At 37.5% G+C, this 27,181-nt stretch overlaps 4 protein-coding genes, 1 long non-coding RNA gene and 1 pseudogene across 6 annotated transcripts; 3 read left to right on the plus strand and 3 right to left on the minus strand.

The window, feature by feature from the left end:
• The first annotated feature begins 4,976 nt into the window (after positions 1–4,976).
• Positions 4,977–7,851, plus strand: LOC106380621 (protein WEAK CHLOROPLAST MOVEMENT UNDER BLUE LIGHT-like 2). 2 transcript variants are annotated; one of them, XM_013820425.3, is made up of 3 exons: positions 4,977–5,272; positions 5,370–5,937; positions 6,015–7,851. In XM_013820425.3, exons 2-3 carry the CDS (start codon positions 5,380–5,382, stop codon positions 7,719–7,721), a joined length of 2,265 nt encoding a protein of 754 aa, XP_013675879.2. In that variant the 5' UTR covers positions 4,977–5,272; positions 5,370–5,379; the 3' UTR covers positions 7,722–7,851. The 2 variants fall into 2 exon arrangements, with proteins under 2 accessions (XP_013675879.2, XP_048623007.1); XM_048767050.1 differs by lacking the exon at positions 4,977–5,272 and having other exon boundaries at positions 5,298–5,937.
• LOC106380622 (photosystem I chlorophyll a/b-binding protein 5, chloroplastic-like) lies at positions 7,719–9,194 on the minus strand. Its single transcript, XM_013820426.3, has 6 exons — positions 8,846–9,194; positions 8,638–8,770; positions 8,436–8,548; positions 8,243–8,347; positions 8,079–8,167; positions 7,719–8,005 (listed from the first exon to the last, which is right to left on the minus strand). The coding sequence occupies exons 1-6, from the start codon at positions 9,037–9,039 to the stop codon at positions 7,863–7,865; spliced, it is 777 nt and encodes a 258-aa protein (XP_013675880.2). The 5' UTR covers positions 9,040–9,194; the 3' UTR covers positions 7,719–7,862.
• Positions 9,195–11,569: 2,375 nt separating this feature from the next.
• On the minus strand, positions 11,570–13,556 carry LOC106377731 (annotated as a pseudogene).
• Positions 13,557–13,562: 6 nt separating this feature from the next.
• Positions 13,563–15,179, plus strand: LOC106380623 (protein DCL homolog, chloroplastic). Its single transcript, XM_013820427.3, has 3 exons — positions 13,563–14,037; positions 14,425–14,539; positions 14,683–15,179. Exons 1-3 carry the CDS (start codon positions 13,700–13,702, stop codon positions 14,857–14,859), a joined length of 630 nt encoding a protein of 209 aa, XP_013675881.1. The 5' UTR covers positions 13,563–13,699; the 3' UTR covers positions 14,860–15,179.
• Positions 15,180–20,368: 5,189 nt separating this feature from the next.
• LOC106380624 lies at positions 20,369–24,726 on the plus strand. The gene is made up of 7 exons (XM_013820429.3): positions 20,369–20,682; positions 20,904–20,988; positions 21,124–21,210; positions 21,278–21,844; positions 21,922–22,249; positions 22,344–22,425; positions 24,292–24,726. Exons 1-7 carry the CDS (start codon positions 20,488–20,490, stop codon positions 24,496–24,498), a joined length of 1,551 nt encoding a protein of 516 aa, XP_013675883.2. The 5' UTR covers positions 20,369–20,487; the 3' UTR covers positions 24,499–24,726.
• LOC111207810 lies at positions 20,591–21,114 on the minus strand. Its single transcript, XR_002660063.2, has 2 exons — positions 20,887–21,114; positions 20,591–20,709 (listed from the first exon to the last, which is right to left on the minus strand). It is a non-coding gene; the product is annotated as an uncharacterized LOC111207810 (long non-coding RNA).
• Positions 24,727–27,181: the final 2,455 nt, after the last annotated feature.

The raw sequence follows: 27,181 nt of genomic DNA on the forward strand, positions 1-27,181 counted from the left end.
CAATTCCTAGGTGTACCAACTCTCTGGATCTGTCGTCTAACTTCTTGAGATGTGGTGCCTCACTCTTAGCGTAGCAGACGCAGCCAAATACCCTCAAATGTCCAACGTTTGGCTTCTTCTTCTTGTAGGACTCATACGGTGTTTGTAGTTTCAGAGTTCTTGTCGCAACTCTATTGATAAGGTACGTTGAGTGCCTCACAGCTTCGCCCCATAAGTAACTTGGCACACTCATATGTTTCATCACGCTGCGAGTCATTTCCATTAGAGTACGGTTTCGTCTCTCAACGACTCCGTTTTGCTGAGGTGAATACGGTGCCGTCAAATGACGTTTTATTCCATGTTGATCACAGAAGACTTGGAAGTCTTGAGAAGTGAACTCACCACCCCTATCAGTTCTTAATGTACCAATGACACTTCCTGTTTCTTGCTCCACAAGTCTTTTGAAAACTTTGAACTTCTCGAAAGCTTCCTTTTTCTCCTCCAACAGTATAGACCACATATAACGAGTATGATCATCAATCAATACAAACACATACCTCTTCTTGCCCGCTGTTGTTGGTGATATTGGTCCGCAAAGATCTCCATGAATGAGCTCCAGGACGTGTGAGGCACGATATGCAGTGGCTTTAGGAAAGCTTTTCCGTGTTTGTTTTCCTAGCAGACATGATGCGCAAGTCTCATTCTCAATGCTCAGGTTAGGTATGCCTGTAACTACCTCTTTACTCATCATGCTTCGCATGGTTTCTCGGTTTACATGCCCAAGTCTCGCATGCCAAACAGCTGAATCATCATCTCTCAAGACCTGAAGACACCTAGTATTATCAACCTCCATCGTCACTTTGTACAGTCGATTCTTGGACCTGATGGCTTTTACCAGTAAGTTCCCGTCACGATCAAGCAATGTGAGATAGTCTTTTCTCATTCGTACATCACAGCCAGACTCTGTAGCTTGTCCAAGACTAATAATATTGCTCTTCAAGTCCGGTATAAAGTAGACATCGGCCAAGATTTTCTTGTTTCCATCCTTGCTTATGAAAATAATTGAACCTTTTCCTTTGATGTCTATGCGCGAATCATCTCCAAATCTTACTTTCCCTGTGATCTTCTCATCAATCTTCGTAAAATACTCTCGGTTTCCTGACATGTGATTGGATGCGCCATTATCCAAGTACCAGACATTGTCTTTATCAGTGTGCGTCTCGAACTTGCTTGGTGTCACATTCTCCTCATTTAAGTACACAACTTCATTCATCATCAGCTCCTCAGCTTCGTGTGTGCTCTCAGCATCATTCTCTTGTGTTTCTTGGAGTTTAAGCAACCGGTCTGGACACAGGTAGGCATAGTGACCAGTTTTATCGCACCTGAAACAGACCACTCGAGACGTGTCTCTTCCTTGCTTCCAGTCTTGCTGATTGTTGTAACGTCCACGCCCTCTTCCTCTGTTGCCATAACGTCCACCACGTCCTCTTCCTCTTCCATAGGTTTCTGTTTGTGATTGGGAATCTGTATTGGCATACATGAGTTTTCCTTGATCATCGGGTTGATCATCATCTACGATCCTTTCCTCATAGGTTTTTAGTCTTCCCACAATATCTTCAAAGCTGGTAGTGTTGAGGTTTAGAACCTGTTCAAGAGCAGCTATGATATGTATATATTTCTTCCTTGGAAGGCTGTTAAGAAATTTCTTGACAAGTTTAGACTCCTCTATGTCTTCTCCTAAGGCTGAGGATTTTGAAGACATCTCTGCGAGTTTACCGGAGAAATCATCAATAGTTTCTGTTTCTTTCATCTTCAATCGACTAAACTCGTTCATGAGTGTTTGTAACCTAGCCTCGCGAACTCTGTCAGCTCCCACATGTCTTGCCTTTATTGCTTCCCAAACAAGTTTTGATGTCTCAAGATCGCCTACTTGCAGAATTAGGGCTTCCGGTATGGACTGAAACAACAATGCACGAGCCATATCGTTCTTATCTCCATCATCTATCCCTGGTTCTATTGTTTCCCACACTTTATGCACCTTGAGCGCCACCTTCATCCTCATGCTCCATACCGTGTAGTTGGTGGCAGTGAGCATAGGACATTGGATTGTCATAGTATGCGCCTTTGGTTTAATAGTTGTCGTAACTATATCTTTGTCACCCATGTTGTCTCACAAACCTTCTCTTCTTGGATTTTGTTTAAGAATTCAATAGAATGCTATGATACCAATTATTGAATCGTAAACTTATGCTCCAAGACAATGATCCCAACAAGTACTCACTTTATTAAGATCTCAAACTCAAACTCATAAGTTATGCCACAATCATAGCATCTCCTTATATATCTCATTTAAATTCCTAAACTCATTAGAAAACGTATCTTATAGATAACTCTCAATCTATATAATCCTAATCTCATTAGGATAACTTTAAGTTATCTTCAAGCTTAAGTCAACACTCGTAGCTGCTAAGTGTCGGCTCCAACCGCTCTGTAACTGGTCAGATCTTCTCAATTAGATGATCAATCTTCCACCACCAAAATCGTCAAAGCTCCTTACTCTGCTTGCATGGAAGTCGGTGTTGTCTTGGATCTGGAGGGAGAGAAATCAGCGGCTTCTTTTCAACACCTTCAGGTCTCCAAATTAGAAATAGGATCCAAAGCTTCCGAGACTCTAACCCCTCCCTCTCTTCAAAGATGTTGCAACTCTGGTTCTCTTGATTGCTTCACCGATCGTAGCGTCACTCTCCCCACCGTTTCTCCATCATTATTGGGCCTCTCTCCTTTTGGCACGGCCTCTCCTTTCATTTTAACTTGGGTTTCAAATTGGTTCTTTATCATGTTTAGTAATTCCTGGGCCGGGACCTGATAACCATGGTTGCCTGTAAACATTTTATTTCCTTTTAGTAGTTAATGATAGGGGCAAATCTACAAAATATCACTTTTCTAAATTTATATCACAAAAATAGCACTCAAAAACTAAAATGACCAAAATAGCATCTTTCTAATTTTATCCTTTGAAAATTTTAATTTTTTTATTTTTCAAAATTTGAAATCTTATCCCCAAAACCTCATTTCTCAACTCTAAACCCTAAACCTTAAACCTTAAACCTTAAACCCTAAACACTAAACTCTAAACCCTAAACTTTAAACCCTAAACTCTAAACCCTAAACCCTAAACCCTAAACCCTAAACTCTAAACCCTAAACCCTAAACTCTAAATCCTAAACCCTAAATCCTAAATCCTAAATCCTAAACCCCACCATTTAACTCTAAACCCTAAGTTTGTGACTTTTGATAAAACATTAAGTGCTATTTTTGTGACTTTTGACCTTAGTGCTAGTCTGGGAACAAAAACTTGATTTAGTGCTATTTTTGTCGGATGAAAATCTTGTTTTTTAAAAAAAAAGGTATATTGTAAACGTCCAAGTGGGTCCTAACTAACCGTTTAAAGTATCCACATCTCTAACTTTATAATACGACGTTCAATTCAGATCATTTAATCCTAAACCTAAACAGTAAAACGTAAACCTATATGTAAGATAAATCCTAAATAGTAAATACTAAACCCTATAAGTTTGAATAATTCATCAATCTTTAGATTATGATTCATTTAAGAATTTGAACCCACAATCTAGATATTTATAAATGGAAAACCATATGAAGTAGGTCGAACCGAAATTTGAATTGGGTTAACTAAAAATGTTTTAGATTAGCTAATCTCAAAAATGTCAGGTCGACAAGTCTTTGAGGTCGAATTTTTAGTGGCAATGATGTCGAATTTGACTTGTCAATACACATCATCTAATCCAGGTTATATTTTTTGGAAAGTTGGCTAATCATGATTAAGATATGGGATAATTTGAAAAATACTCTATAAATAGTTTAAAATTTGAAAAATACACCTTCTTTTCTATTTTTTGAAAACTACACTGTGTTAAATGTGAAAAGATATTTTTATTCAAATTAGATATTTAAGTAATTAAAACATAAATTCAAAACTAGTAATAATATTACTATAATAATTTTGATTTAAGATAAAGTTTTGTTTGAAATAAATATATAATTTTACTATTTAAATTTTCATTAACAAGGATATTATAAAAGAAATATATTATGATTTATTTTTTTATTTTTGGTACAAGTCATTCTATGACAAGTAAGTTCTACCTAAATGTGAGAGAGAACACAAAAGAGATTTGGTATTGATGTCGATGATGTGCAGCGTACGTGTTGGTGTTGCTATATATTAAGAATGTCCATTAGATTTATTTGGCTATATCTATTCTTCACCGGAGCAGTGAAGTGTACGACTGTATTATGATGCTCTTTAGTAATGACGAGATAACAGAGTTTGTGAAAGCCATGCAATTATGAATCCTCTTCCTCTTCTTATCAAATCATTGGCTTCCCCAACTGATCAAAATTAACAAACCTCTGAATGAGAGGAATAATAAACTATAAAACTAGAGAAAAAGTGGTTTGCAAAAATAGATCAGAAAAAAGATCACGGGAAGAAGAAGAGATAATGTCTCACTTGTTTTCTTTCTTTTTTCCCAAAAAATAAAAATTTAAGATATTGTGTAGATATTATTAAAATTTCTTTTTTCAAATAATTTTTGTTAAAACTGTTAATTTTAATATTGAATAATTTATGATGATAAAAATTGATAATGATATTCAGTATGGATAATTTAGTAAATTCAGATATACATAAGTGTATTTTCAAAAAACTTAAATAATAGTATAATTTTCAAATTAAAAACTTTGATTTTCCCTTAAGATATTTGTATATATGAAAAAAATAATAATATATATATATATATATATATATATATATATATGAAGAGCAATTTCTCTTCAGTTTAAGTACTGTCTTTAATTAACTTTTAATCTATTGGTATGTATGGTAAATTGAGTCTTTTAAGTATGACTGAAGAATATGATAACTGCTTAAGTATCAATTCAACAACCATATTAAGTTATTAACTCACAAGTTCAATATACTTTGTTGACCAAAATAAACTTGGATATATTTTGCTGACCAAAATAAACCAAACAAAGAGGTTTTAAAGACCAACAGATGAGAATGAGAGGCGTGCCTTCCACGCCTTGTTGGGTTTTTTTTTTTCTGTTTTGAAATTTTTTTCTGATGATGATTTTCTCTTCTTCTGTCTCTTTTCATTTTCAGATAATCTAAAGATTAGGGCTTCGTTAATATCTCTTCTAAAGTTAAATTAATTCTCGCTTATTACCCACAAGATTCTCCTCGCACTTTGTTGCATGTTTTATGAAGGTACCACATGTGTTATTTTGATAAACAGATACAATGAACAAGATTCGTATCATGAATTGATTTTTGTAATTGTGAAATCTTGGTAATTAATTTGCAGTTTCGTGACAATGGTGGATGATGATAAAGTTTCCAACGACTTTTCTTTACTTCCTGGTCTCAATGATGATTCCTCGACCCCTTTCAATAACAGTCTCGAATTCGATTCATCCATTCTTGATCTCCTAACCATGGAAGATGGACGAGAGACACCAAATCTCTTACCAGACCACAATCCATTTCTTGAGTCTCAGCATGCTCCACCTCAAGAAGATCAACATATTTTTGCTGAAGCAGTCTCACCAAAGGTTTACATTGCGCCAAGAGTCATGACAAACCACGAGGACTCGTTTTCTCTAGACTCTAGAATCGACAGCATAGAAGATGCAAGGATTATTAGTTTGCCGGATTCACCTAGAGGAAGCCAAGATGTGGGTCTCTCTCGTCTTCGAGTTCCTGGCTCACCAAGAGCGTTTGTGCATCCGAGAACTTCTGGATCCCCACGTTTTGGGTCACCCACGAGTCCTGTTTTGATCGATACAACTGCGCCGTTCGAGTCCGTCAAGGATGCGGTTTCCAAGTTTGGTGGGATCACAGATTGGAAAGCACATAAAATTCAGACAATAGAGGTATTAAACTGCTTTTGGTTTCTTTACTTTTTGGTTCATTCTACTTTAAGTCTTGGATTGGATATGATTGTTTCCAGAGACGAAAGACGGTGGATCAAGATCTTGAGAAGATACAAGAGGATATGCCTGAGTACAAGAAACAGGCTGTTGTAGCGGAAGAGGCGAAGGAGCAGGTGGTGATGGAACTCGAGAGGACAAGGAGTATCGTAGAAAAGCTAAAACTCGAGCTAGAAAAGGCTGAGAAAGAGGAGCAACAAGCGAAACAAGACTCTGATCTTGCGAAGCTGCGTGTGGAGGAAATGGAGCAAGGGATAGCTGGCGAGTCGAGCGTAGCAGCCAAAGCGCAGATCCAGGTGGCTAAAGAGAGGCATTCGTCAGCGGTTTCCGAGCTAAGAAACTTGAGAGAGGAGATAGAAACGGTCACTAATGAATATGAATCTTTATTGAAAGAAAAACAATTGGCAGAGAAGAAAGCAGAGGACTCTGTTTTGGAAGCTAAAGATGTAGAGAAGCAGATGACAGATTTGACAATAGAGGTGATTGCTACTAAGCAGTTATTGGAGTCAGCTCAAGCGGCTCATCTCGAAGCTGAAGAGAAGAAATTCGATGCAGCCATGGCTCGGGACCAGGACCTTTATAACCGCGAAAAGGAGCTGAAGATGGTGGAAGAGGAGATCGAGAGGCTTAGACAAGAGATTCACGCGGCAGACGATGTGAAAATCAAACTAGAGACTGCCTCTGTACTTCAGCAAGACCTGAGGGCCGAGATACCTGCTTACAAAGACTCAAACGATAAGAGAAACAGCAGTGACATTCAAGCAGCGGTTGATTCCGCGAGGAAGGAGCTTGAGGAAGTTAAATCCAACATCGAGAAAGCGAATTCCGAGGTGAAGACGTTGAAGATAATTGTTGGATCATTACAGTCTGAACTTGAAAGAGAGAATAAAGATCTCTCAGAAACTAAATATAGAGAAGAAATTTCAGTTCAGAGAAACAGCGAAGAAGCGAGAGAGGAGGGATGCAAAGAAATAGCCAAGAAGTTGCAAGAAGCTAAAAAAGAAGCAGAGGAGGCAAAGTCACTTGCCTTGGCTGCTCGAGAGGCGCTGAGAAAGGCGAAGGAAGAGTCAGACGAAGCGAGAACAGGAGTCACTGCAATAGAAAGTCAGTTAGCTGAGGCAAAAAGGGAAATGGAAGCTGCTAAAGCTTCTGAGAAGTTAGCCTTAGCTGCGATAAAAGCATTGCAGGAGACTGAATGTGGTAAGAAAATTGAAGACGTTAGTAGCTCACCAAGAAGCATAATAGTATCAGTGGTGGAGTATTATGAGCTAAGCAAGAAGGCACATGAGGTAGAGGAAGCAGCAAACAGAAAACTATCAGAGATTGTCGCTCAGATCGAGGTGGCTAAGGAAGAGGAATCAAGAGTCTTGGAAAACCTAGAGGAAGTGAACAAAGAAACAGCTCTTCAAAAAGAAAAACTAAAAGAAGCAATGGGGAAAGTAGAGAAGGCTAGAGATGGGAAAGTTGGTATGGACCACGAGTTGCGAAAATGGAGTTCAGAGAAGAGCCCAAAAACTAGTCCAGAGGGTGGGGTAAAGGAGAATCATGACTTAGGCAAGTCGAAATCGGCTTTACATTCAGCAGCATCATTTGCATTTGGTGAACAAGGAAGCAACAATGTTGGAGATAGTAATAATGTGACACCTGAAACAAAGAAGAAAAAGAAGAAGTTTTCTTTGCTGCCAAAAGTCTTCTTGTTCTTGTCAAGAAAGAAATCAAACAAGTGAACCAAACTCCAGTTTATTACAGGTAGGTTTCAAATTCGATTTTTATTTTGTTGGTTAGATTTGTTGTACTCTTTAAATGAAACAAAGGTAATTGATACACTTCTCCAGCAGTATATTGAATTTGCTATGTGAAATGTAAAACTAAGAAGCAGAGGTGAAGAGGGTTTGAATGATGGTCTTATGCCATGGATTAGAGAGATGCTCGACGAGGTTATCGATAGGACCAGTGTGAGTCACTGAGGCTTGAACGAAGAACCCTAGCATCGCCATCATCGCTAGACGACCTGTTAAATGTCACACAGTAGTATGAAGCAATCCAAAATGAAAAATAACCAAATGATTAGTGAAATTTATTACCATTCTTGATCTCCTTAAGCTTCCAGTCGTGAGCGCTCTTGATATCCTTAGCAAGGCCTAGCGGATTCAAGAGCGGCCCTCCAGGATATCTAAAGCCAAAATTAACTTAAATATCTAAGGGTGTATAAACATAGTAAAGAGTTGAATCATGGAAGAAACATTACCCGGGCTCGAGCCCTTCGAGTGCTGCTTCAAGTCCAAAGAATGTTCCTTCTGCGGCTTGAGATCCTGGTGAGACGAAGTCCATATACCTTTTGGTCTCAGCAAACCTGTGAACCAAAATACGATTTTTCTGATTTCTGGTTTAGACAGTCGAAGATTATATACAGACAGTGCTATAGTTTTCTTATAAATTACCCCATGAGTAGAAACTGTACAACAATGAGAGTCTTTGTGCTGGCAAAATCAAATTTCGTTGCTCCGGCTTCGTACCAAACAGGCAAGTTGCTAATCCCTGTGGTACGAAGTAGCTATATGCAACCAAAACAAAGCTCTTGGTTAGTCATTTTTCTTGGTGAGGTTTCAACATTTCAAAACTAAGGCAATGTTTAAAGTTTACGTCGGTGAAGAGTATTCCGGCAACACCGAGCATGGCGAAACGAGCGTGGACAAGCTCTGCTTGAACATACCATTTCAAACTTTTCGGATCCTCTCCTAAACCGAGCGGGTCAAACCCGTAATCTCCAGCTAACCTTTTTATTTAAAACAAAAAACAAAAGATTTGGTCAAAAAGCTTTTGTCTGTTAAAAGACAGAAACAGAACTCACTTTCCGTCGAGGTAGGGAGGAGGTTCGAGACCAGGTAACCATGTGGCACGTTGTTCAATGGCTGATGCTGGATTGACGCTTCGTCCTGTTACGGCTCCAACGGATGAGATTCGTCGTTTCGTGATGACGGCTGAGGAGTCACGACTACGGAGATGAAATCCTCCGGCGATTCCTCCGCGTAAGAAGACAGACATTTTCTATGTTTTTTTTTTTTGCTACGTTTGTTTCGGCTCTGACACTGTTATCTGCAAAATAGAAGGTGAAGAAGCTTTAGTACATTGTCCACAGAAAATAATACTTTAAAAAAATGTCTGTAGAGAAAATTTTGGAAGACGGTGAATCGTTGGATATTATATTCTTAATTTTTTTTTATGAAATATCTTAAATCCTTTTACAGACAGTTAACATACGTCACACTCAATCAATATTCTGTCTATTTTGGACAGAAAATATTTAAAGAATTACAGTTGACGTAAATTATTTTACAAGTTTTTAATGTAAAACTTCTCGACTATATATAACCCCTTTCCGTCCAAAATAGACAAACTTATAGGCTGAGGATGACATAAATGGTTTGTAGTTTGATGATTTACAACATTAAACTACTAGTTGAGGATTTTTTTTCCTATTTAAAAATAGTTGAGTTTTAATTTACCGATTAAATAAAACCAAGCAAACACTAAAATTTTGTTTGTAAATAAATAAGTCTTCTCGTCTTCATTTAGCTCAAGTTGACATGAAAAGCAAACCTCAAACAGTAGAAAGCTCTAACGAAAAGCACAGCAAAAACAAAGTTCGTGGTATATAACGTTGGTGATTATAACACAATCCAACTGTTTTTTTTAAATCATATTTTATGATCATTTAAATTCATATTCCAAAATCCATCTATTAATTTTCTCTTTTTTATTTACCTGACTTATATATTAATTATGAAAGAGTACTTTAAGTAAATTTTGTGACATGCTTAAGTGACAATGAAAATTCAAAATTTGATAGCATAAATCCTTCTTTTCAGGCGATGACAACATTAGTTTTTTTTGGTTATACATTATTTATTAGAGTGAAAACGATAATATGTTAGGCATTTGCTTTTCGTTTATTTTAACAAATGGCACTATATTTTGTTGGAATAAAACAAATTTCATGGTTTAGGGGGTCTATTTTAAAATTTGCCCCGGGCCTACGAAAGGTTTAAGCCAGCATTGGCTACAAAAAGTTCCTGGTGCACATTCAAAATCTCTTGGAAGTTGATGCAAGAATGAAGTTTCTCTGAGATAGTGATCGTGAGAATGATTCGCCGAGCATAAAGAGCTTTTTCAGGGTAACTCAAAACCTCTTTTTAGCATCAAAGAATCTAACTAAATTAAGAATAAATGATTTTAATTTTCTGGAAGAGAATCCTGGAAAGAGCGGATGAGATGTAAACATCCACACCAAGACAAGAGTCAACGTGCATGTTTGTCAGGAAAATTTACCAAGCCTGGTAACCTCCAACTGAACATCTCATATGGCCACACAAGATTCGAGTCCTACAAGATTCTTCCCACTCCGTGGCTACAAACCATGAAGAGTCCACACAAACTTGATCATGATATCTGAGTTAAAAAGATGACTGATTAAAAAAAAAAACAACTCTTTTTCTTGGTGGGTAATGGTTACAATGTACGTTAAGAAGCCGATGGATCTTTTACCAAAAGAAAAATAAAACAGAAAAGCTAATACAACACTGCAGACTTCTTTTTGGTAAATTCTGCTTAAACCAAGTTGAGAGTTACGTTCTCATCATAGAACTCAATAGCATCACTGGCAAGAAGACACATACAGTAATCGATTATATACATTCAACAATCGCTGCGTAGTATTCATTAACACACAACGGATGTTATTGATTCAGAAACTGAAGAGAGATGGAGAATTTAAAATGAAAACTTGATTTATTAAAATAGTTATAAAGAGCATAAACCCATAGATCAAAACACAAAATGACTTGCCCATTGCATTCACCTAAATCCAATTATCGGCTCTATCTTCTCTTCCGAATTTTTTTTTTCTTTTCCTTCTCCTACCTTCATCTTCCTTCATATGCTTCTTCTCCTTCTCCTTTTCCTTCATCTCCATCTGTTTTTTTTTTTTTTTTTGAAACACACTTATATTAAATACTCAAACCAAAGTAGTAGGTGAAGCCATTAAGGCCAGTTCAACAGACAAGATCTGTTTTGCTATCTTATCAGCTTCTGCATTTCTCAAACGTGAGATCCAATGAAAGGAAATACATTCAAAGGAGGAAGCTAAAGATTGAATATCAGCCAAGATCTCATAGAGACCAGCCAAAGATGTTTCCGCTTTAATGGCTTTCATCAGCACAGCTGAGTCCGATTCACACCGTATTCTTGAGAGTCCAAGTTCTCTGCATTTGCTAAGAGCTTCCTAGAGAGCCAACGCTTCACATAGGCGATTTCACATAGTGAGCAGGAACATAGTATTGGGAAGTTCTGTTTTGTGATTCCACTATCCAGCCTAAACCTGCAATGTTTCTACTCTCACTTCAAGAAGCATCAGTTTTGATGAGAGTACAATCCGTTGGTGGGTCGCTGGGGGGGGGGCGTAGGTGCGAGTAGTTGGAGGTGGAGACAACTAGCAGGTGCCCCACTCTCGCGCTAGAGCGATAGCTTTATACAAGGGTTCAGCCACTGAGAGAGGCTTATCGTTGAAGACTAGGTTGTTCCTTGCTATCCAAATACTCCATAGGATCCAAGGAGCCAGCTGGCCCGCTGCTACGCCGGTCGGAGGTAAATTCTTTCTTGTCACCAGCTCTATCCACATCTTCCTCAACTCTATAGATTCATTGTACTCAATACTTGGGAAAACAGGTGCTGATGACCAGATCTGTTTTGCGAAAGTACAGTGAAAGAACAAGTGATCTATAGTTTCAGGTAGGTTGCATCGTTAACATAAGCCATCAACATTGATTTGACGGGCTCTCAACGCTTCACCCGCAGGGATTGCGCCGTGGAGTACCTTCCACGCAAACAGCTTTGTCTTCGGTGATGTTTTCAAATTCCAGACCGCTTTCTTCCATTCAAACGGTCATCTTGTGAGATCTCTGTGGGATCCGTTCTAGAGGAGAGGGCTGTCGCATAGCCAGACTTAGTTGTGTAGCATCCATTCTTTGTTCCCAACCAGGAGAGTTTATCCGGGGCTCCGTTAAACTTGGTTTAATCTCCATCTGCTTTCTTCCTCTTTTTACCATAAAACGTCGAAAACCATATTTATCATCCTCATATTCTTCTTCTTATATTTCTTCATCTTCTTCTTTATACACATGGAACATAGATGCTTGATTTTAGTAGCGTTGGATCGTTAACATTAAGATTCTCAACATGGTCTACAAAGGTACAAAATCTACTACAATCGTCTAAAAAGATGTAGTCTCTACTAGGATTTTTGGAAGCTTCGTGGTATCGTCCAAAACCTTGGATTTCAACACGTCGAATGGTGTTCCTTTCAGGATTGAAGTAGTAAATATAAAACGGTTGTTTGGATGCATAATCAGCCATCGACAACATGATTTCACTAGTAGAAATCACTCCAACCTCGGAAGCATAATGCGGGAAGAGTTTATCACTCCTCAAAGTGTAGGCATACTTAGTCCACTTCTGTTTCTCCACATCCTCTAGAACCCACACACGCAACTCAATGGCATCATCAGTGAAATCGTCATTGTAAATCACACCTAACTTACCCTTATAGTTTATCAGTTCACGTAAACTTTCTGGATATATAAATTTGAATTTTTACATCAAAGCAAACTATCACATAATTAGATGTAGCCTCATACATTTCCTCCCACATGTAACCTAAATAATACAAAACTCCATTAATGCATACCCCTTCACTCTTGATCTCAACTCTTAAGGAACATTCGATCTTTCTCCACCTCATTCCTCTAGTTCCCAGTGTCCTAATTTTGTGATCATCAGAACAACATGGATGAGCCATGAACAATACTTTGAATTGTTTGTCAATCGGATCGAACCCCAAGACGCTAGACGACCTTCTTTACCTTGAAATATAAGGTAAGGTCTCATACCGTCCCGTTTTAGGGTTAAATATCACGGGCACTCTTTTTTATTCAGTCCACATACCGTAGAAATAGATCAAACCTGAGGCATAGCCACATGAGAATCGTCGGTCATCATGATCAAATATCTGCATACCGTCTGAAGGGAAATGCATATGAAACTCGGGAGTTACTACAAGAGATGATGAAGGCTTCTTGTGTGGAGTCAGACGCTGAGGTAAAGAGAAGATGGTCTGGTAAATATGAGACGAGGCTGATGAAAATGATTAATTAATTGTTTAATTTAGCAAATATGCTCCATAGACCATATATTTAGCAAATATGCTCCACTAGAGTTTTTAAGTACAATCAAAGTTCAATTAATTAGTTAAATAGTCATTAAGCAAATCATATGGAATTTATGGTTAATCATGTTCTAACGGGGGTTCTTAGGGTGGGGTTATTAGCGGAATATAAGACCGGTTTTCAACTTTTTTAGTTAAAAGTTAAGATATGTATTCTTATATTCCGTTAATAACTCTGCTATAAGAACTAAACAGACTTTGGGCCAACCAAAACTAAATCGAATACATATACAAATAATATACTAACAAAAACATAAAAGATAAAAAAAACGATGAGGCCCATTAAGCCCAAACAGAATCAATCGCGAACTTCGTCACTGCTAATCGTCTGGTGGCAAGTTTTCCACGGTACACGTCTGCGAATGGATAATGTAACCGTTTAGCTCTCTCTTACTTTCTTTCTCTACTCCATAACTCTCTTCCGGAATGAACTTGGCTTCCGTTTCCTCGACGCCGCCAGTGGCTTCAACTTGTTTCCGTTGCCGACGAGCTTTCATCTTCTCCTTCTCTCCTTCGCCTCTCTCTCTCTATTTCCCGCGTGACTCAGCATGGCCTCGAGTTCGCTCCCTGCGGACGGAATCGGACGGCGCTAGGATCGGTGACACGGAGTCGTACGGCTCGGAATTGCTTCGTCGGCCGCTCAATTCGTCTGAGGAAGAGGAAAGCTCCGAGGAAGGAGATGAGTTCGTGGATTGGGAAGATAAAATTCTGGAGGTTACGGTTCCTCTCGTTGGCTTCGTGAGGATGATTCTTCACTCCGGAAAGTACGTCCAGGCTCCTCTTTTCCAACATCTTATCTCATTATTTCGATAACTGCTTTCTACTATAAAAGCATTGAGGAGGCATAATCATATATTATTACTTTGTTATCTAACTGTTGAACTCGAGATTCTCTCTGTTAACTTGAATCCTCGTAATCTTGAAGCATTTCTTGTTATTTGTTATAGATTTGGATGTTAAATTGCAAAAAGAAATATGCGACTGTTACTGCTGCTTATATGTTCATTTGTTTGATTAGGTTTTGAAACCAAAAGAGTAGAATGATGTTAGAGTATTGGATCTATACAGAAGATACATTTGCTCCATGTCTGCGCATACGATCCCCCTAGTTGATCGTATTATGAATCTCTGCTTGGCGTTTTAAATTACAGATACGCAAACCAGGATAGGCTAAGCCCTGAGCACGAAAGAACAATCGTCCAGATGCTGCTTCCTTATCACCCTGAAGTTGAGAAGAAGATCGGATGTGGAATAGACTTTATCATGGTATGTATTATGCTTCTTCTGAAAGTTGGTTTCTTTGGACAAAACTTGGCATTTGTTTACACTTTCAGTTTGTTCTTTGTCTCTTATGCAAGTCCTTTGCATCAAGTCTTAGTATCTTGATTGCTTTGGTTTTCTCATTGCAGGTTGGGCATCACCCAGAGTTTGAGAGATCTCGATGTTTGTTTATAGTTCGAAAAGATGGAGAAGTTGTTGACTTTTCGTATTGGAAATGCATCAAAGGTCTAATAAAGAAGAAGTATCCTCTCTACGCAGACAGTTTCATCCTCAGACATTTTCGCAAACGTAGGCAGAACAGGTGAAGAAAAGCTTTATTGTAGATTCTCAAACTCAACAACGTTCTTGGATACATCCTACAAGGTTTTGAAGTTAAAACTCAGACACACAAGGTCCGTTCACAATCATTTTTCTCGTTTGAGTTGGAATTATGGATGGAACTTTCTAGAAGATATGGTCGTCGCAGGAGAGGAGGAATTACGTCATCAGAATATTACCATTTTCACTGTTTACAGTCCTTAGCATTTATATGATATGAAACTTTTACATTGAACTTATGTGTCGAAGTAGAGACACGGTACACACTTTGTGTGCAGGGTTTGAATATTCTGATGGAGTTTGCTTCTTTTTTTTTTTTTTTTTTTCAAACGTCTTTCGTTGGCATTTACTATTCTTGTTGGTAGAACTATGCCATCAAATCAAAAGGTACAACGGCCCAACAGACTTGACATAAATGTAGCCACCAGAGCTATTCTAAAAAGAAAAAAAGTTACACAAATACGTTCTTTTAGAATCAATTTCCGACGGCAAATGAGTTGACAAAACCAGCCTACCATCTGCTGATCCAATCATCATCCGAGTGATTAGGCTAACTAACTCTGATTTTAGGATTGTTGAAAACAACGAAAGTAGGATCATATCCTGAATTAATTATATTGAACTAAGTTGTTAAATACATGCGATAGCTGGTGTAGGAAACTAGTGAACATATCGATTATGACGATAACACTTGCTTAAGAAAGTATCAATCGATACCTAGTCAATAGTATCGATCAACACTCGATCCATGTTTACATGCGAGAGCTGGAGCAGTGGACTTAGTCATCTGATTAGACTCGCAACAAGAGCTGGATATCTTTGAATTAGAACTCGATTTATAGAATTTTCAGTCACATACCCTTAGCTTCAATAATAATTATAATCATGATTGCATGAAACTCTAAATCTAGCTATTTTCTTGTATATTCTCACAACAAATCAATTGATTTACTGCTTTACATAATTTACTACTTTACACCTATTTGTCTAGCTTAATTGTGATATTGTTGAGTCTATTGTGTGCACACGCTCCCAGTGGATTTGGTCTCTAAATACTACAGCTGAATTTCTTATTTGAGAGAGTAAAATTGTTCATAGGGTAATTTGAGTGATACCATAAATTTTTGAATGCAAAAGTTGAGATGACAAGTGCTGATGTTGCTCAATTTCAAGAATTTTTAGCTCGTCATAAGCAAATCAAAGATCAATATGCTCATTTCGAACTTCGAAATACTTCGGAATGTAGTATGTTGTAATTTCACTTTGTTATGTGTTTTTAATTGTTTAATCTAAGAGTTTGTTTTAATAATAATATTTAATATTTTTTTCATATAATATATTTATGTTTGAATTAGAAATATTTTTTTAAAAAAAATTGAGTTAAAAATGTTTTTTAAATTAAAATTTTGATATTAGTTAATATCTTTTAGTCATCAATAATAAATATTTTAGTAAACTATTAAAAACTAAGAGAATCTTGTTTAATTACATAATAATGAAGAATATCTTTTTTAGTGTAATATTTGGTGTTTTGGTCGAAGATCCAAAAACATTTAGTGCTAAAACTACATTAATAGTTTATTATATGTTGTTTTTGGTTGAAGATTCCAAAAACATTTAGAATCTTGTTTTTGGTTGTACCATATGTTGGAGATTTTTTATTCTTTTCTTTCACAACATTTACGATGGCTCCGTTAAAAAAATATAAGTAATTACCATAAGGGCACGTGTTTTATCAAAGGAGATGGAGTTACTTACGAAGTTAACAGAGATTTACAAATATGTCCATCCTAATATTAGACAAAACATGAGAGCACTTTCATAGTTTTTGTTAAGAATGCTTTAAGGTTTTTTTTACACTTGATTGTATTATTAAGCTTTTTATGCAAAGAATTTTAAACAAATGAAAACTACCAAAACAAATGTAGAAAAATGATACACCAATAGAGATTTAAAGCAAACTAGCACATATCTATTTTGCGTATGGATGACTAAAGATCCTTCATGTAAAATCTTCATATTTGCTTATGCAATAGTTGAATCGCAAGGGAAATAATCTTCGTATTAATCCAAAAACACCATGCTTCAGACTGAATTGAGAACGACTGCCACTTTTTTTAATACTCTAGTAGGAGTCATTGAAACAAGACAACTATTTATATTGTTCTATTGATAATAACATAGTCAAAGAGATTACTGTACTATAGAGCTTCATGTTGTATTTCAAAGTAAACCATAGTTTTCAGCAAGAACTTTATCACCATTAAATGAAGAACCATCAACGATTGAAGTCTGTAAGACCCGTCGCCACCATCCGCAGAAGAATGATTTAAATTTTTATTGTTTATTATGGAAATATAATATTTAGAGGTTTAAAGTGGAAGTGTTTGGAAGATTTTTGTGGGATTTTTATAATAATTAAATGAATTATTTTATTTGTGATTCTTTAGTATTGAAAAAAAAACTATACCGATTTTTGGGAAGTGCCCCAACTTGCAAATGCACAAGGTCCTCTTTTTGAAAATTTCTTAAAAAAATTAGAGTCCTAATTTTTTTAAACATATAGATTAGGATCCTAATTCATAAATTTACAGAAATATAACTATACTTTTTTTAACAGCAAACACCATGTATTATTAATTCAGCCGGAAGAGGTTGGCTCTGTGAGCTAATCATCCTGGAATATCAGAGTTTACATGGGAAAATATAGAATTCTGTAGATGAGCTTCCTTAGCAAGAAGGTCTGCTCTTACATTACACTCTCTAGCGATAAAAGAAATTGAGAAAACTATAAAAGATGATAGTAGATGAATAAATTCATTCCATTCTGAAGCCAAAGCTCGCCAATCTTCTTCATCGTTGATCAGCTTAACAAGCTGAAGACAGTCTGTTTGAAAGGACATCGATGTAAATCCTAGTTGCAGGGAGCTTTTCATTGCAAGGACCAAGATAGTGAACTCTGCGTGCAAAGGAGAGAGGACCTGGTCCATACCAAAGGAACCATACATATGCGTTCCACTCACCAGATCGAAGACAAAACCACCTACAGAATCTGTCGAATTTGTCACCCAGGATGCGTCCACTAGGCATCTTGGTAATGGTGATTCATTCTCTAGAATATCAGTGATTAAGTCGAGGTTTCTTCCGGTAACTTCGTTTCCCGGTAACACTTGAGCAACCCTCTAGTTCTCCTCCTCACGGGTAGCATCTAACACAGTATCTGGTGGGATAATATCGTTGCCGTTGAAAACTTTATCATTCCTAGCTTTCCATATGAACCATGCGATCCATGGCAATCGAGCTATCAAATTTTGCGGTGTACCATTTTCCTTTGCTCGGAGGAGTAGATAATCGAAGTTCTCAAACAAGGAATCACTCGGGAAAGACCCCGGACTCGTCGGGATATCGAAGAGAGCCCAGGTTTGGAGTGCAGGTGGGCATAGGAACATGAGGTGATTTATCGATTCCTCAAAATCTCCGAATCGGGGACAAGACCTGTCAGTGCCGCAATGTCTATTAGCCAGGCGGCCACAGGTCACCATACAACCCGTTAGAGCTTGCCAGAGGAAGTGTTTAAGCTTCCGGGGAGCTTGTAATTTCCAGATCATAGCTTGTAGTGGGTTAATACATGGCTCTGTGACTGCGGTTTTCACTTTCTCTTCTTTCAGTTGCATTGCTAGCTTATACCCAGATTTTACAATGTACATGCCTGATTTCGTATGGATCCAGCAGTACCCATCATCTCTGAAGTTATCACTAGGTCGTAAGCTTTGTATCAGTTGGACATCTCCTGGGTCTATCAAGGCTTCCAAAACTTCTACTCTCCATTGCTTGGAGGATTGGTGTATAATCTGATTAACAAAGAGGTTTTGATCACGATAAACCCCAATGTCTAAAGCTGGTCGCGCCGGGATAGTCGGGATCCACGGGTCGCTCCATACTCGAGTACTATACCCCGATCCAATCGTTTTCCTCAAACCTTCGCGGAGAAGGTCTTGTGCCGCTAGGATGCTTCTCCACCCATAAGATGGGGAGTTGGATGTCTTCACTTCCATTGGGCTAATGTGTCGGAAGTACCTGCCTTTGAGAACCCATGCTAATAAGGAGGTAGGGTGATGGAGAAGCCTCCACATCTGTTTTGCTAGAAGTGCCATGTTAAAATTATGAAGGTCTCTAAAACCAGGCCCTCCTTTCTCAAAAGAAACACATATTTTTTCCCAGGCTATCCAGTGAAGACCTCGGTTATCCACCTTAGTGCTCCACCAGAATTTTGCTATTGCACCTTGTAGCTTGATAATTATGTCCTTTAGCAGCAGGAAACAAGACATCACATAAGTGAGCAAAGCTTGTGCCACCGACTTTAAGAGTACTTCCTTACCTCCCTAGATAACAACTTTGCCGACCAAGAATTTATGCGATCATTTAGTCGGTCTCTAATAAAAGCAAAGGCTTGTCTTTTCGATCCACAAATCTTTTCCGGGAGCCCAAGATACATGCCCATCCCACCTTCTTTAGATATACCGAGAAGTTGTTTTGTAGCAGCTTTGACTTCTTGGCCTACTTTAGTACCAAACAGAATAGAAGACTTCGATGGATTAAGTTGCTGACCCGAGGCTCTTCCATAGAGATTGATAATCCTTATCAACTCAGCACATTGCTGGACATCCGCTCTGCAGAAGAATAAGCTATCATCGGCAAATAGGAGGTGTGATATCGCTGGACTCGCCCGGGCTCTCTTTAAACCTGTAATTCTACCTTTTTCTTATGAAGCAAGAAGCTGCGAAATGAGTGCCTCAGTCAACAGGATGAAGAGGAAAGGTGAAAGAGGGCTGCCTTGCCGCAATCCTCTAGCTGGCTGGATATTTCCTTTAGGTTCGACATTTAGTCAGATTTGATAAGAGACCGAGGAGACACACCAGTGGATCCAAGAAACCCATTTTTCCGCGAAGCCCATTTTGAGAAGGAGGGCTTCGAGAAAGTTCCATTCAACACGATCGTAAGCCTTGCTCATGTCGGTCTTGACATATACATACTTTGATTTACACATGGGATTCGTACGGAGTGCATGAAAGGCCTCTTGCGCCAAAAGTATGTTGTCTGATATAAGGCGTCGCGCCGCCACAAAGGCGGATTGAGTCTCCGAAACTAGTTTAGGAAGGAACTTTTTTAGTCTAGAGCAGATGATCTTGGATATGATCTTATAACTGATATTGCATAAGCTGATCGGTCTGAATTTAGTCATCTCCATAAATTTACAGAAATATAACTATACTTTAGGAAGCTCAGGGTCCATAATTTCTTTAAGACAGGCCTGACAAAAAACTTATTTTACCATCTATTATAATTTTTATGAAAAAAAAATCATAGGAAGAAAAAACACACAACAGTTACAGTTGATTAAAATCGAATCTACCACGCTCCAAAAGACAGCTCAAAAATGAGTAAAAAGAATAGTGTAAAAGGTCGTATTTCTCTCTCTCAAGTCAAAGACACATCATTATCATATTTTTTCCTTGTTCCATACGAGTCACGAAACCAGATTCCCACGAGCATTTCTCTCTCCTCTCTCTCTCTCTCTCTACATAGCTAGAGCTCAGTTATCTCATAAGATTCAAATGCCGTCTGAGACACAGCGGCCGGCGAGATCGACGGCGTCCGGAGGATCTCAGCGAGACTCCAGCCCGGACTCTTTGAACTTCACACCAGAATCAAATCTCAGCCTCTTTTCCTCCGCCTCCGTCAGCGTCGATCGCTGCTCTTTAACCTCCGACGCTCACGACCGCGACTCTCTCCTCTCCGCTCCCTCCCTGGTACTTCCGCATTACTGTCTTCGTCAACTGTAAATCTGAGTTCGTTATTTTTACTAACGACATTTATGAATACGCGTTTAATTTGACTGAGTCAAACTAAAACAAAATCATGCAAAAGTGGTTCTTTAATTTCGTCACTGTTCATTACTGAAACAAACGTTACTTAGATCTTGCAAAAATAAATAATTTGTAATTTTTGCTCACATGATTTGAGGTGACAGGAGCGAGATCAACGGGTAGATCCAGACAAGCGTGAAACAGGGTGTAAGAACAGTCGCAACTCTAGAAAATCAATTAAAGTTAAAGGTAATAATTCAAAACTTGTCTGAGGAAATCAAGACAAGTGACAATAATAGTCTTAAATAGATTCAATTATGCTTTTGGAAATTTTTTTCAAAAAAAACAACTTTTCCCTATTTACTTTTTTTTTTAAAATCTAAGCTTGGAAACAAGAGTGTGTGGTGAACAAAGAAGATGAAATCCAGAACCTTGATTCAGCAAGAAGCTCTTTCTCTGTAGCTCTTAGAGGTGAGTCTCTTTCTTGTTCCTTACCAGACATTGTTTTATTTTTACTAATCTCAACTCTTTTTTATAGAATGCCAGGAAAGAAAATCAAGATCTGAGGCTGTGGCGAAAATGCTAGACAACCAAAGAGCTACAGCTACTACTTCACTGGATCTCAGTAAGAAAACTTCGGTTTCGACTAATAAATCAAGCGTGTTTCCTAGTCCTGGAACTCCCACTTATACTATGCAAAAGGGTTGGAGCTCAGAGCGCGTGGCCATAGGGAGAAGTCCACCAAACGCTGCGTTTTTACCTTTGTACAGTGGTAGAACAGTTCCTTCCAAGTGGGAAGATGCTGAGAGATGGATACTTAGTCCTCTCGCTAGAGAAGAAGCTGCACGCACTTCGTTTACAGCGTCACGGCGCCCTAAATCAAAGAGCGGTCCATTAGGGCCTCCAGGACTTGCGTATTACTCCTTGTATTCTCCTGCTGTACCTATGGTTCATGGTGGGAACAGAGGCTGTTTAACATCAACCTCTCCGTTTTCAGCTCGTGTGTTGCCGCAAAACGGCTCTACTGCATTTCCTCAAAAAACCGATCATTGTATGGCTAGGTCTGTTAGCATCCATGGCTGCTCTCAAACTCTTGCGCCACAAGGTATTACACAGAGATCGAATGAATCTATGTAAATGAACTACTTTCGAGTATTGAATGTAATCGAAATCTGTGTACAGATGACATACATGAAAGTATTAAGGATGCGGCTGGTGATGCTCGAGCTGTCTCAAGAAGGGATATGGCGACACAGATGAGTCCAGAGGGAAGCATCCGTTTATCTCCTGAGAGAGAGTGTTCGTTATCTTCCTTCTCTCCGACAGCAAGATCAATTGTGGAACTACTGAATGCTCGTGTCAACAGAGCAGAAGCGAAGGATTTACAGGTTGATGAGAAGGTGACTGTAACTCGGTGGTCAAAGAGGCATAGAAGTTTGTACCATGGAGATAGCTCAAACATGCGAGACCACTTGCATGGACAAGACAGGGATCCTCAAGGCTTGACATGGTATGTTCTAAGTTGTCAAAGTCTTATAAATTTTCCTTCAAATGCACATGACTTAGAATTTGGAGTTGGTATTGAAAGGTTTATACTTTTGTAGGGTAAAGACCGAGGAAGCCAGAATCATATCTTGGCAAAATTTGCAGAAAGCTAAGGCGGAGGCAGAAATAAGAAAGCTTGAGGTTTTTTTCTTTCATCTTGTTTCACTTTTTTTACCTGAAGCGCTAGGTCTTCAACCATAAGAACACTTTCAACATGGTGTAGTCATTGATTGAGTGCATGGCCTGGTCGAAACCGTACACGGTTTAGTAAAGATTTCAATAAATTATTTTTTACAAATTTAGGTGCTTATTTCTATGTAATTTTCTTTAAAAATTATGGAGATTAGAGGGAGTGTTTCGTTTGGCTTTGCCTAGGACCGGCCTGCTTGAGTGTATCTAAAACACCCCAACCCGTGAATCTTTGAAAACACGTGAAAATTTCTAAGTAAAAGATCGAGTCAAATTTTTATCGGATGAACATGAGAAATACTGCAACTTTATAAATGAAACCCGATACTAAGTATTAAAAATCATGTAGTTTACAATAAAATATCTTTTACAAAACCTCTCAACATTATCCACGTTTAAAACACCCTTGCCGATGGTCTTTATAGCCTCGCGCTCCGGTCTACATAACCAACCTTACCTGCATCGCAAAAGGAGGCATGAGCATACAAAAGTACTCAGTGAAGACGCTCAATACCGCCCACTACAGCCCAATAATCAAACACTCAATCAATACTAACACCCTAGCATCCAGTTCTATCATTCCTTTACTTAACTAGTTCCATTACTTTAACATTTCTTAACCTTTCGACCCGAAAGTCCATAATCCTGCGGCCGAAGCCAACCTGCGGCCGAAGCCAAACCTGCGGCCGTAGCCAACCTGTGACCCGTCGGTCCATTACATTCCCTTAACCTTTTTCCTTAACCTTTTTCCTTAACCTTTTCCTTATATTACATTTCAATTATTCTTTCCTTAAACGCATTATAATTTCCTGACCTAGGTTCTCAAGATCAAACGTTCATTTCTCACATAAACATCCTAACATAACTCGATAATCCATAGCATGCATTTTTCAAGAACACGATGAACGAACTTTCCTTAATCAATTCCTATCATATATTTCTTAAGAAAACGAAGAACGATCTTTCCTTAAACGAATTCTATCAAACATTTTCCTATGAACACGATGAACAAACTTTCCATAAACGAATTCTATCCAATCAAACACACGTTCTTACTGAATCAAACTAGAAAAAAATAATTCTTATTGGACTGCCACGAATCACGTCCTCACCTGTATTGATCTTAAAAGATCGAAGACTCTGAACCTAGTTGTGTTCTCCGGCGAAGAATCTTGCGATCCTCCTTGCTCGATCCTCACCGCCCAAACTCTCTCTTTAAGACTGCGTTCTTTCTCTAGACTCCCTAAGACTTGCTTTTTGAGTTGTGTCTAGAATGAGAGCTGGAGGTCTCTTTTTATATTGCTCTTGGACTTGCTCACCAAGCCGCAAAAATTTATTGTTGTTTTCCTTATTTGGCTTGGTCAAACTTTGCCATCAATACTCAAAGAATCTATGCGCTTCTTTCCTTATATGAATCTCGATATCCCGATCTTTCTTCCGTAAAATTCTCCCAAAGATGACCAGTCAAACTTTCCTTAGTTGGAACCCGCATTGTCCAGTAGTCTAACATTCATTAATTAGCCATGCGGTCTCGACCTTTCCTTACTTATGCTCCGATCATGAAATGATCGTTCTACAGTCACTCAGCCCATTTTAATTTCGTTCCATAAGCTCACTAATGATCCGAAACTTGTCAAAGTATAACTTATTATTCCAACCTTCATGGATATAAGTGTTTCCACACTTAGAAAAATAGACTCCTTGATGAATCAAACCTCTCACGATTTATTTCCTTCAAATTTAAAAATATTCTGGAAGCGGGTCGTTACAATATCACTCATAGAAAGTTACCGTTTTTAAATAAATATTTATTCTCAGGTGAAGTTGGAAAAGAAAAGATCATCGTCCATGGCGAGAATAATGAGAAAAGTGAAGTCAGCAGAGAAGAAAGCAGAGGAGATGAGGAGGTCAGTGTTAGACAATCAAGCACCAAGCGCATCACGTGGCAAGGCTTTATCTTTCAGCAGAAGTGGGAAGACGAAGATTTCTTCCCTTAGTGGTTGTTTCACCTGCCATGCTTTTTAGTATGACGGTAAAACGACTCATGCGTACGTACGTAATATATGGTTTTTGTATTCTTGCTTGTAATACTTTGATCGTTATAGCTGCTGGTGATTTTGATGCATATGTAGTCAAAGTTGAGTAAATCTGAGGGATGAGTCTACCCCTTTCCATCTTTGTGACTCTTTGGTTGTTAGAGGTGAACTGATCCCTTGAAAAAAACCAAATCCAGTATGCATCTTCGTTTGTTCATGCTTTTTTTTTTTACTAAATTAATTTGATGCATTAAATTTAAAAGTAACGAAGTTTACAATTGTTAGAAAAGATCTTACAATTGAGAAGCCATACATTTGAAACCAAACATACGAGAAATGAAGATAAGAAGATCTTGAGATGACTCTAGAAACTTCTAAAATGGTGGTAGGTAGGGAGGTAGATAGCCTCGTCGGCTTCCTCCTATTGCATGTCTTGGATTTTTTAGTGGGTTTTATTGACCTTTCTCCTCGGATTCTTTGAGAAGTACCTATCTCAAAACCTGAACCCAAATCTGAAGTCGCAAAAGTACCACAATCTTGTATGACAAGAGGCGAATCAATTAAAGCATCATCTTCCAAGAAAGGTTTCTCAGAGATGTTAATGTTGGATGGAGAAGTCTCCATAAATTTTTTGGAACTTGGAGCTAGGGAACCCCCTGCTAATGGTGTGGTAATAGACTGAGTTTCTGGTAGAAGTACCTCCTTTGCTTGTGAGGTATCTTGTTGTTGTAGAGGAACCTCTTTTGCTTGTGAGGTGTCTTGTTGGTGTAGACGTAAATGACTTAATGCAACCGGATCCTCAATAACTGGTGGTAAATCTTGATCATTGCTGATTTCTTTTTGAACACCAAGTTGGGTATCAGTGGTGGCAGATTCCTTTAGTAGAGTAGTGGCCATAGGTGAAGATGTTTGCGAGAGATATTCTATATTAACCACAGGCACAATTGAGGTGTCTTCACCTCGGTCAATGTTGTTGATAGTTTGTGGAGTGTTAGGAGGTAAACGACATATCTTCTCCTTATGCCCCAAATTTCCACATCTCACACATGTTGAAGATATCCAAGTGTACTCAACTTCAACTAAATAGATGTTACCTTGCTTGTCATCACAAGCAATCAATTTAGGGAATGACTTCTCTAATTCCATCTCTAGCAAAAAATTTGCCTCACACATTTGCGGCTCAAGACGAGGTTTGTGGGTTAGAATCGGTTCCCCTAATCCTGAAGCTATGTGGCTGATACCTAAGCAAGAATAACACCTATCCGGGATATTCTTAATATTCACCCAAACTGGCAAAGTCGAAATCTCTTGACTTTTGAGGGTTGTAGCAGGAGACCATGGTGCTACAAATAATACAGTCATCAATGTGCCAAACACCTCTCTCAATAACCCATTTTCTAGTAGCTTCATGGGGAATATGGAACATAAAGGATGACTCTCCGTGCTTTTTTATGGATATGGTACAACATCTACAGCATATCTTATTCACAACAGCATGAACTAAACCACCATGCGGCAAAGTACAGTTGTTCATGTTAATGTTGTAAGATTTTGACAAAGCAATGGTGACATGGTTTGGAACAAGAGCATAAAAGCATACTCTGTTTTCTGATTTTCATGTAAAAGTAGGTTAAATATCAAACCAAACAAATGTTACATACATTGTACAAGTGTTTTAAGATGAATAATTTAACTTTCTTTCTAAACAAAAACAATGTTTGTAAGATTTTATAGTTTTCGGGTTCTTGAACCAATATCTTTGTAATTAGTGATGCCTTTATGCCATATTATATGATCCACGTAATGCATATGCAAACCAATCACTCTTGTTTATTTATTTAAAATTATTTTATGGTAACTCAATCCAGATAATTTTTTTTTTATCTATTTTTATGGCATAAAATTAAATTTAAATGATATATAACATAAATATATAATATATTTTAATATGATTATCGATTAAGTGAGATTTCCTAATCATATGGTTTTATGATCATTTGTATATCCTTATAATACATTTTTTAAATCATTGATAACAAAATTTTCAATTTAAAACTTTTAATAATTATAAAATTTACAATCGTTCTTAAAAACTCACTGTAAAGTTTGAAATTAAAATATTGTATTCTCAATTATTGTTTAATGCAAATTTTGGAATTGAAATATTTATGTATTGTATAGGTATATATTTTAATATATATATATATATATATATTATTGTAAATATCTATTAAATGAGACTTTTTACTCATATGGTTTTATGATCATTTGTATCTTGTTAAATAAAAAAATTTAAACCATTGATCATAAACTTTTTAGTGTGAGATATTTAACAGTTTTAGTAATTTATAATCATTTTTAAAATTCAAAACATAACATATACGAAAAAAATTTAATTTTTTATTATATGGTTAATGTGATTATTTAATTTATTTTAATAATATAAAATTTAAACAAAAAAGATAGAGGATATACAAATTATTATCAAATCATTATTACTAAAATTAATAATTGTAATATATATAGTTTATTCATATTAGGTAATTTTGAAAAACAATTTAAGGAAAGAATGAAAATATTAATTGTACACTATTAATTAATTATGATTAGTCTAATGAGAAGTATAATATATGTTTAGATGGACCAACATGTTTTCTAGAGATTTTTTGAGA

The sequence above is a fragment of the Brassica napus genome, chromosome C8 (genome assembly GCF_020379485.1).
Source record: "Brassica napus cultivar Da-Ae chromosome C8, Da-Ae, whole genome shotgun sequence".
Taxonomy (NCBI): Eukaryota; Viridiplantae; Streptophyta; class Magnoliopsida; order Brassicales; family Brassicaceae; genus Brassica; species Brassica napus.

Bases quoted from the DNA above. Each gene is read 5' to 3' on its own strand.
- LOC106380621 (XM_013820425.3), top strand. From the start codon at position 5,380: ATGGTGGATGATGATAAAGTTTCCAACGACTTTTCTTTACTTCCTGGT. The intron at 5,938-6,014 runs GTATTAAACTGC...GATTGTTTCCAG, and splicing joins ATAAAATTCAGACAATAGAG to AGACGAAAGACGGTGGATCA.
- LOC106380622 (XM_013820426.3), bottom strand. From the start codon at position 9,039: ATGTCTGTCTTCTTACGCGGAGGAATCGCCGGAGGATTTCATCTCCGT. The intron at 8,771-8,845 runs GTGAGTTCTGTT...TTAAATAAAAAG, and splicing joins CCTCCCTACCTCGACGGAAA to GTTAGCTGGAGATTACGGGT. The intron at 8,006-8,078 runs GTAATAAATTTC...GACATTTAACAG, and splicing joins GCTTAAGGAGATCAAGAATG to GTCGTCTAGCGATGATGGCG.
- LOC106380623 (XM_013820427.3), top strand. From the start codon at position 13,700: ATGAACTTGGCTTCCGTTTCCTCGACGCCGCCAGTGGCTTCAACTTGT. The intron at 14,038-14,424 runs GTACGTCCAGGC...TTTAAATTACAG, and splicing joins ATGATTCTTCACTCCGGAAA to ATACGCAAACCAGGATAGGC. The intron at 14,540-14,682 runs GTATGTATTATG...TTCTCATTGCAG, and splicing joins GTGGAATAGACTTTATCATG to GTTGGGCATCACCCAGAGTT.
- LOC106380624 (XM_013820429.3), top strand. From the start codon at position 20,488: ATGCCGTCTGAGACACAGCGGCCGGCGAGATCGACGGCGTCCGGAGGA. The intron at 21,211-21,277 runs GTGAGTCTCTTT...TCTTTTTTATAG, and splicing joins TTTCTCTGTAGCTCTTAGAG to AATGCCAGGAAAGAAAATCA. The intron at 22,426-24,291 runs GTTTTTTTCTTT...ATTTATTCTCAG, and splicing joins CAGAAATAAGAAAGCTTGAG to GTGAAGTTGGAAAAGAAAAG.